Source organism: Rhagoletis pomonella, unplaced genomic scaffold (genome assembly GCF_013731165.1).
Source record: "Rhagoletis pomonella isolate Grant_MI unplaced genomic scaffold, Rhpom_1.0 Rhpom_scaffold_00005, whole genome shotgun sequence".
NCBI classification, from domain to species: Eukaryota; Metazoa; Arthropoda; class Insecta; order Diptera; family Tephritidae; genus Rhagoletis; species Rhagoletis pomonella.
The window spans coordinates 82,581,732-82,591,329 of record NW_023458559.1 but is presented as its reverse complement, the minus strand read 5'-3'; the positions used below and the strand labels follow the sequence as shown (position 1 = coordinate 82,591,329).

General features: G+C 33.5%; 1 protein-coding gene across 1 annotated transcript in view; it reads left to right on the top strand.

The window, feature by feature from the left end:
* The window catches only part of LOC118740248 (ecdysone-induced protein 75B-like), a 142,499-nt gene extending 134,755 nt beyond the window's left edge, over nt 1–7,744 (top strand). The window contains exons 4-5 of the mRNA XM_036471745.1: nt 7,279–7,367; nt 7,619–7,744. Of these exons, the coding sequence (XP_036327638.1) occupies nt 7,279–7,367; nt 7,619–7,744 (215 nt within the window). The remainder of the gene's footprint in view (nt 1–7,278; nt 7,368–7,618) is intronic.
* The last annotated feature ends 1,854 nt before the right edge of the window (nt 7,745–9,598 follow it).

The window sequence follows — 9,598 nt, the reverse complement described above, 5'->3', positions numbered from 1 at the left end:
TTTATCTTTATCTTTATCTTTATCTTTATCTTTATCTTTATCTTTATCTCTATCTTTATCTTTATCTTTATCTGACTGCACATTTTCTGAGTACTAAAAAAGTTAATATATGTGTACATCACCAATATAATATTTAAAGAACTTTTTACATTTTGCATCAATTTTGCAGCGAAGAAAAAAAAACACAGTGACAGAGAACTAAGAATTTGCCCGTGGGAATGGGGTAATTCTTGCGAAGTCATATAAGAAATCGACTTAAAAAGTTTCAAATTTTGATGAACAGTTTAAAATGTCGAATAACATGTTTTCTTTTTAACAATAAGCTATATTTACATAAAGCAATATTAAACTTTTTTCAACAAACAAAAATAGACACAACTTGCTAAAACGTCTCTTCCTTGTTTACATTTACGCTACCGTATGTACATATGTACGTCGCGTAGTAAAAATAATTCGCAAAAGTATAAAAGTGAATACCAAGGTCATTGTTTGTATTCATTTCCGTGCTATTGCCCCTTTTTATTCATACATGCATATTCCATGGCCATACAATAACAAAAACTTAACTATGAGAACGAGAATATCAGATATTCGTGAGCTTGTTTCGATGTTGATAATTATTTGTGGTTCTTGTTTTTGTTTCCCGTTTAGTTATCGCGACACATATATGCGCTACCTCACAAACTATGAACTTCAACAAATAAAGCAAATGGCAAATTACCCACGTTGCACGCTCATATGTATTTAAATACAGACTTAAAAATTCGAATCCAGAGGTACGGATATATGTATGTACATACATACATAGTATAAATTCAACAGTAAAAACAAGTTATTAAAAAAGGAGAACAGCAATAACCAGGGAACGGATTTCTAGGACCTAAAAACCTATAAAAAAAAGGCAAAATAAAACAACTAAATAAGCTAGAAAAGGCAAAATAAAATAGCGAAGTAAAAACCTATAAAAAGGCAAAATAAAACAACGAAATAGGCTAGAAAAGGCAAAATAAAATAGCGAAGTAGGCAGGAAAAGGCACTAGAAATCGCAAAAAAACAAAAAAAAGGCCCTAAAAAGACAACACTCAAATTTTTTAGAAATGTTTATTTTACTAGTAAAAAGAGAAAAACTATGAACTAGTTGCATTATATGAAAAGTTTCTACTTTGGTACTTTGCCTATTTTATCCTTTCGAGTTTTTAACTCACAAAATTTTAATCTCTACTCTATCTCTTTAGCAGAAAAAAGGCAATTTCCATAAAATGCATGCATAGTATGTGTAAAATAAGAGGTGCGCACCATTTGATTTCTGATCCGACTAATTCTCAGAAGGTATGTTTTTAAGCGGTAGGCAATGGACAACTTCCGAGAATATGTATTTCTGCCATGAAAAAGTTTCCTTTCAGAGGAGCCGTAAAACTCAAATCAATTTGTGTGACAACATATCGATGGCTGAGTGGAAGATCGACCTATCTCGGCAGCCAGTTCGAAAACGCCCTATCTCAGAAAATTTTTCAGCAACGCTTTATCTCAGAAAACTTTTCAAGAACGCCCTACTTCAGAATTTGATTGAAAAATGCCCTAGCTCAGTATTTGGTTGAAGAACGCCATATCTTAGATGCCGATTCAAAAGCGCCCTATCTCAGCTTATTTTCAATGTATTTTTTGTAGGTGGTTTTTCAATAGTATTCTGAAATAGGACGTTTTTCAATCAAATTCTGAAGTAGGGCGCTCTTGAAAAGTTTTCTGAGATAAAGCGTTGTTGAAAAATTTTCTGAGATAGGGCGTTTTCGAACTGGCTGCCGAGATAGGTCGATCTTCCACTCAGCCGTCGATATGTAAATATATGCAGGTACGCATATTTGGTAAACCATCGTAGAAAGCGTTGCGAATTTCGTAAAACTTCCCACTTGTCTGGATGGCCGTTTGAAATACAAAGCAAAACACATGTATTCACAGCGATTAAGCTGTATTCAATAGATTTAGGTTTATTTAAGTAATTAGTTTAAGAAATAGAAAAAGTAATTAAATTTACTGACGAGCAAATATTCGCGGTTGCTTCAGCACACGACCAGTCTCCTTCTCTGACATTTACCGACTACCTAATGATGCCACATTATTGCAAAATAATATTTATCCTTCAATAGATAAAGAATAACAGAATGACAGCCGATTTCTCAGTGGATGTTTAATTATAATCAAAGGATTATCTCGTCTTGTCAGTTTCTCAGTGGACTTATTAGATGATTAACTCATAGTGAATTCGCCAACATTGGGCAGTTAACTATTGATTTACTAATTAATTGCTAACTTATTGTTATTTACCAACTCAGAAATCGTCTGTGAATGGTAAATAAATTAAAATTTATGGCGTTTTCTTTGCTATCGACAAATCTCAATGCCCGCTGCGCTCAAGTAACAAGAAGAGGGCAGTGAAAAGTCAAAATTTTTCTAGAAAAGAAAACATCTTAAAATATGGACGTACATATGTACTTCTGTGCATTTACATATGTAAATGCGCAAGAGTCAACATCATAACTAGACATGTTTGAGTGTCCGCGTCCGTTTATCGGAAAGTCCGTGTATGGGAGAGCATTTTGTACGAAAAAAAAAATAAAATTGTTCGTCTGCTTATAGGAGATGTAAGCTTATTAGAGAGTCCGTATATGTGAGCTTTCACTATATTTAATTATTTCTTCTAATATTTTTCATAATAAACTAATAAGTTTTGTTTATTTCACAATTTTCCACGAATTATCGGAATTATGTTTATGATTTTTATGGGATTTTGACATTTCTTCTTTGTCTGCTATCCGTACTTTTTCGTTCATGACGTCAGAGCAGGGCTCAGAGCGTATTTTTGCGTTTAATTACATATATTTAATTAAATATGCACATGTACGTGTATAAATATGTATATTAGATGGCAAGAATTTTAAGAAAGTTAGATCATGTCAAAATTTACTTAAACAACTCTAGAAGTCAAAATACGATCACCCTAATATGCATCCATTCGCCAATGCTTGCATACATATGATCGTATGTATGTATGTATATGTAAGCGCGCGTTTGATCAACTTTGTTTAAGTGCAATGCACTGTATGAGTAAAGAGAAAACGGAAATGCGAGAAATGCATTTCGAATGTCCCACACACACTGAAAATGAATGGGTATTTTTACAAGTACTGGTTTAATCATGGAGAGCAAGAGGGCTTGTGAAATCGAAGGCTGAACAAGTTTACACTGCAGATAGGATATGCCATTATTCCCGTCCAAGTGTGTTATCTTTGTTATGAAAATTTAATCAATCACAGAGATCTCATGTCAGCGCCCTCCACTCGTACGTGTGGATGTATGCTAGTCCCACAATCGATTGGAGTTATAAACATATGTATATTTATGTATACATATATATACAAGCATATAATGTCGTATAAATTATGTATGCATGTATATTGGACTTAATATTGCGCTTTATTTAATGTGAAACATTTTTAAAAATGTCGGTAAAACTTAAAAAGGATCTTGAAGAAATATGTAAGGGATTTTCGAAAAATGTTAGTCAACGATCTATATTTCAAAATCTATAAGGCAAAGATATTCGTACATATGTACATTAGGGTGGGCCAATTTGTATGGGAAGTTTTGGAGAGTATAGCACATGAGTATCCTACGTGTAATTTTAAGCAAATTTGCCAAAAAAACTATGCCTAATGGCAAAAATAGACTTCATTTCCCTAGTATTTTGCTGTAGTGTCGTAAAGAAGTGCTTAATTTTTTTTTATATATGCTAGGTATGAAAGGTTTTAGATATAGACAAATGTATACATAAATGATCTGAATGAAAAGAGAAATCGATTAAGCGGTGACTGTCTGTCCGTTCGTTCTTCCGTCCGTCTGTCTGTGCACACGATAACTCGAGTAAAAATTTAGATATCCTAACGAAACTTGGTACGTGTACTTCTTTCGGGCGTAGTACAGATGGTATTGAAAATGGACAAAATCGGACAATAACCACGCCTACCTTACATATAACGGTAATTTACAGAAATACGAAAACTGCGATATTTTTGTAGATAACTACTGAAGATTATTCACTCGAAATTTATATTTACAATAAATTTTAGACAAAGAATAAGAATATTATAAATTTTTAGAAAATGAGCGTAGCCACGCCCACTTATGGATGCATGTGTATTGCTTGGTAACCGCTGCACCAATTTCTTCCAAGCTTCGCACAGTTGTTGGCCTTGGTACAGCATACCCAATGGCTGAAAATTTTTTACAATCGGATAAATACTACGTTTTATCTGGGTACCCGGGTAAAAAAATAAACCCCTTCCGGGTGCTCTACATTTTATGCTTTATGAAATGATACAGTGTTCACAATGTTTTTCATGCACAATTTTTTGTTACTTTTCTATAAAAAATATTGTCCAAGCATTAACCAAAAACATATACATACATATGTACATCAAAGTTTCAAATTTTAGATAAAATTTAGGAAATTTTCCATTTACACACGAATTTCTAATAAAATAAAATACGGAACAAAATTTAAAAAACGCCAGTTTTTATAAATTGCTGTTGTTATATAAGAAGCCTCAAAAGCCATCACAAAGAAAATATATATATATACAGTTTAAAGATCAAAGCGATTTCTTATACGGTTGAAGTTTGTACTCCATTAGACTAAAATTGTATGTAATACAAAACTGCATACCCAAAAATGTTCAAAAGATTCGGATTAAAGTTTGTAATTTTAATGAACATTTTTTGAGCTTTCCTAAATTTTAAAACTTTGGTTTATATGGTTGGACAAATTTTTTATAGAGAAATAATAAAATAAAAAAATTAACTTGAAATAACACTCCGAATATTTAAAAACTCAACACGTGGTCACTTGTTTGAGTCACTGTATATAGTTTGAGTGGGAAAACAGTGGAAAGCTAATTTTTAGTCAAATTAAGTACATATATACTATTGATAAAAAAGGTTAAATATATATTTTGCAAATATTGAATTTATTAATTTTCCTTTTCGGCTTTAATTTTCTTCAATGCTGTAAATAAAAATACAATTAAACGAATATTGTAAAAAAGCAATCGGCCGTTACATATGTATGTATAAATATGCGCGTCCAATATTATTTCTCTCACTTAATACCCGAAAGCAAGCAACCGTTACTTATAAGTCTCCAAGATAAATATCGGTGAATGAGATTTATTTCTTGAAATTAAATATATGTAAATCTCAGTTGCCAACCAAAACAGTGCGCGAAGTTGTATATCTTTCTGCGAGAAGCCTTTATGTCGCTGCGCAATACGATAAACATCTGAGAGAGACTAAAATGGATTTTCGGTTACTGGTTATTTTCGAGCCCTGGAATTACCACTTGTTTGACACGAATAAAAAACGTGTGTTACTCATACGTAATGTGACCAACCTTACTTCTTTCGGAAATACAGTACTTATTTTATCGCTCATGCACTTCATACATCGAAGTACAGTGAAATGTACTTCTTTGCGATATTTTATACTTTAGAAGGGAAATTCTGTAACCAACTTGCGAAAATTTTCGGATCGCTATCGCACTTTTTGATGCATTACGTAAACGTTTTGGCGTAAAAAAGTTTGATAGCGATTCGAGGTCCTCCTTCTTGGACGATCGTCACATGGCCTGAGCGATAAATAAGTTCAAACCATTAAAATCGCCGGGAACCGATGGCATCATACCTGCGCAGCTGCAAATGGCTCTGAAGGTGTCGTGCAATTGGTTGTATCCTATTTATGCGAACTGCGTGAGGACCGCGTACGTCCCCAAGGCTTGGAGGGTAGTCAGTGTTGCGTTCATCATGAGGGCCGGAAAAGGCTGTCATGTTTCCCCTAGGGATTTTAGGCCTATCAGTCTCTTCGCTTTTGCTAAAAACGCTAGTGATACTGATAGACGTGTACATTTGGAAAGTGATTCCTCGTGACTGCCTTTCAAGAGCTTAGTTTGCTTATTGCAAGAAAAGGTCGGTGAACCGCCCTGCACATATTGGTAAAGTGGTCAGAGGAAGCCTTTACGAATACAGATTATGCAGTAGGGGCCTTCTTCGATACCGAGGGGAGGCCTTCCTCAATGTCCCTCCAGAGGCAATAGTCAATTATACTAACAATATGGGGGTTGAAACCAACCTAATAAGGCTTATCAACAGCTTACTTCGTGACAGAAATGTCGCGGCGGAGTGCGGGAGCATTTTTGCTCGCACTTCTGAACAAACACCGAGCCCTCAGAGACCGAAATTAACCGCATTCGAAATTTCGTGGTCGGCCCGCGGCGTTAATTTAACTCAACCTAAGCTGTACTTCTTTGAGCTATGAAATGATTGATCACTCATTACTCATACGCCAAGTTACACAAAAACATGATCCTACTTAAATTGGATTGACTTTGGTGCTTGGTAATTAATGTTTAGTATTTGTGCTTGCTTGTATACCACTTTCTAGTTTATCCTCATTAATAGAGGTATTGGTATTCTTCAAATATTGCGGTTAACTGTTTTTAACAGACAGTAGAAGAGAGCTCTAAGTTATATGGTTTTTTAACACTGAAAATGTTCCATACATGCTCTATGACAAATACCTTCTTTTCTAATTTCAATCATCTTAGAATCTCAATATACATACATATGTACATACATACATACCATATGTGTATACATACCCCCACAACCTTTTCAAGGATACACCAAACGATAGCTTATAGATAGAATGTGTCGCCACCAAAACTGTAAACTACTGGGAATTATTACGCGATGGTTTTAAAATAAATTCGAATTCGCTAGGTGGCGCTGAAACATGTTTTTCAAAGACTTACGGTCATAAAAAAGGCAGACTTAAGTATTTTTTTCAGTTACGTACGAAGAAGCTTTTCCTAACTTTGCCAACCTAAGCCAGTAATAGGCAAAAATTATGATCCACAACGATCCTTCACTTGCGAAATTAGTTTTCCTACAGCGTGACTGGTAATTGTGAGACTTCTATTTTATTAAATTCACAGCAGTATAACACTTAAATATTTAATTATACATAGGTGAAAGAATATAAGACATTAATGAGGATTTATTAAATTGTATGGAGCCCTGCGAATGATTTTTTTTTATGACTGACTCGAGATTTTATTACATGTTGAAGGCATAAACTTAAAAATATGTAAACCTTCTAATTCATGCGTACATACATAACAATGTATAGATATTCACAATGAAATAATAATTTTTTGTTTATTTTTTTCAGAATTCGATGGTACAACAGTGCTGTGTCGCGTCTGTGGGGACAAGGCGTCTGGTTTCCATTATGGTGTACATTCCTGTGAAGGCTGCAAGGTAAGTGAATCTGTTCATACAATATATATGCGGTGACCATTCGTACCGATTTAAGCGGGACAGTACCGATTTTGAGAAAATTGTACCGGTTTTGAGTGTTTTCGTTATTGATTTAATTTCGGAAAAAAGTGGCAGAACGTAAACATAGCTAGCACCCTTATTTTCAATGATACTTCGTTATGTTTCATTCTGTCAAACTGATACTCTCGCTGTATTGCAGCTCATCATTCTTGCTTTAATTTTCTTTAAAGTTGTGGACAATAATTGTTCATTACAAAATCGGCTTCACGCTCAATAAAATGGTTGAATATGATTTGTTTTTAGGCCAACATATAGCAAAAATGGAATACTTTAGGACGTGCCCGCCTTCAGGATAAAATTCTTAAAATCTAGAAATTAACGTAAAAAAAAACAACAACCACAAATGATCAAGTCTAAATAGCAGCAGAATAGTTGCCCTTGATTGTAGTTGGGTTAACATATGAAAAAGTGGAAGAACAACAACAGTTACGTGGCGAACATAGCTCAGTGGGTAGATCTTAGGCTATGTAATTCGAAGTCGCTGGTTTATATTCCAGTGACCGCGATGAAGAAGTCTGAAGAGGAGCTATAACATCTACCATTTGTAAATAATTGCTGTTTGTCAACAATAATTTTTCATTAAAAAAACGGCCACAAAGTTCACAAAACTAATCAAACTTCGAATAATGTTCATGAAAATTTAAATTTTTTTAATTAGATTTCTTAGAAACATTTTGAGTATGCAGTTTTGTAGCCGATTCAATTTTAGTTTAATAAAGAGAAGGTTGCAAGTCGTTAAAAATTATCGTTGATTTTAGAAAAATTTAAATTGTGATGATAATTTTTTGAAGCTCGTTTTGCATTTTTGAACTTAAACCTTTTATTTATGTGGTTTCTGTCAAGAATCGATCCATATTTTAAACGAAAATCATTAAGAATAAATATAACTTGCCAACAACATAATTTTAAATTTTTCTGCTATTAGTTTACACGCAGCTATATATTGTATGTATAATTTTTGCGATAATTTTTCAAGTTTGTTTCTATTTGTGCTTTATTAAAAAACATTATGTATTTTTATTCTACGAATAAAATTGTATGTTCGAATTCGATGCTTTAGAAGTGTCCCAATTTTTGTCTACAGAAATCTGGTCAAAGTGTATATATTTGACTTTTAATATAAGAGTCCGGTTTTGAGCTCTCTGCACCAATTACCGCACATTCGTCTATTATCTACTCGTGTACCTCAATTTCATCGAAATCGGATGGAATTTAACCTTTCCGCCGACAACGGTGGGGCGCTAAGGACCCCATTTTCACCATATTCACCTACCTGCCTAGAGTCGAAACACTGTGCGACGTCATAACTTTTGGAGGAGTCATCATAAGCACGAACGAACACAGAGACTTAGATTAAACGATTTCTCTTTTAATTCTGAATATTTTTGCGACAGGTACTCAACATAGAATACCAACAATTTACAATTAATCCTCTTGATTAAGTTAATAGCTTATCACATTTGCTAAAATCGAGTCAAAAAGACACTCAGAGTTTACAGTTACACAAATATCTACATATTTAAAATCGAGATTGTCTTAAGGACCGATACTATTATGGCATGTTTCAAAAATTTCAGGTGAACCTTTTCAATTACTGTATGTATGTATGTACATACATATGTATTCTATGTTCTACAAGTTTTTAATGCAACCCAGACTACTATACATATATATATATATATATATATATATATATATAAGTATGTACATATTCCACCAATATTTATGTACATATATTCATATTTGCAATGTACATACATACATATATGTATAGGTATGAATGTATGTATGTATATGTGGACGTAATTTTGAGTAAGCATTAAAACAATCGAATTCCGATTTTTTAAGTTCAAGGTTAAATTTTATGTTAAATAATATTTCCTCAAGCAAGCGCACAAGCCCCTTAAACCATTTATTTGTCTCTCTTTCTGCGTTTGGCTGTACTCATAATATTGCTGCGAACACGCTTGTTGGGAAGAATAATGTCTCAGACGAAATCGAATTCACTCACGCACACCCATGTACATCTTCATATATGTATATGTATGTATGTACATACATATTTATGTAGCTACATTAGGTTGGTTCTTATTTTTATAGTACTTATTAAAAAAATTCTACTTTTCTAGAACCCAAACTTTCAATTGGTT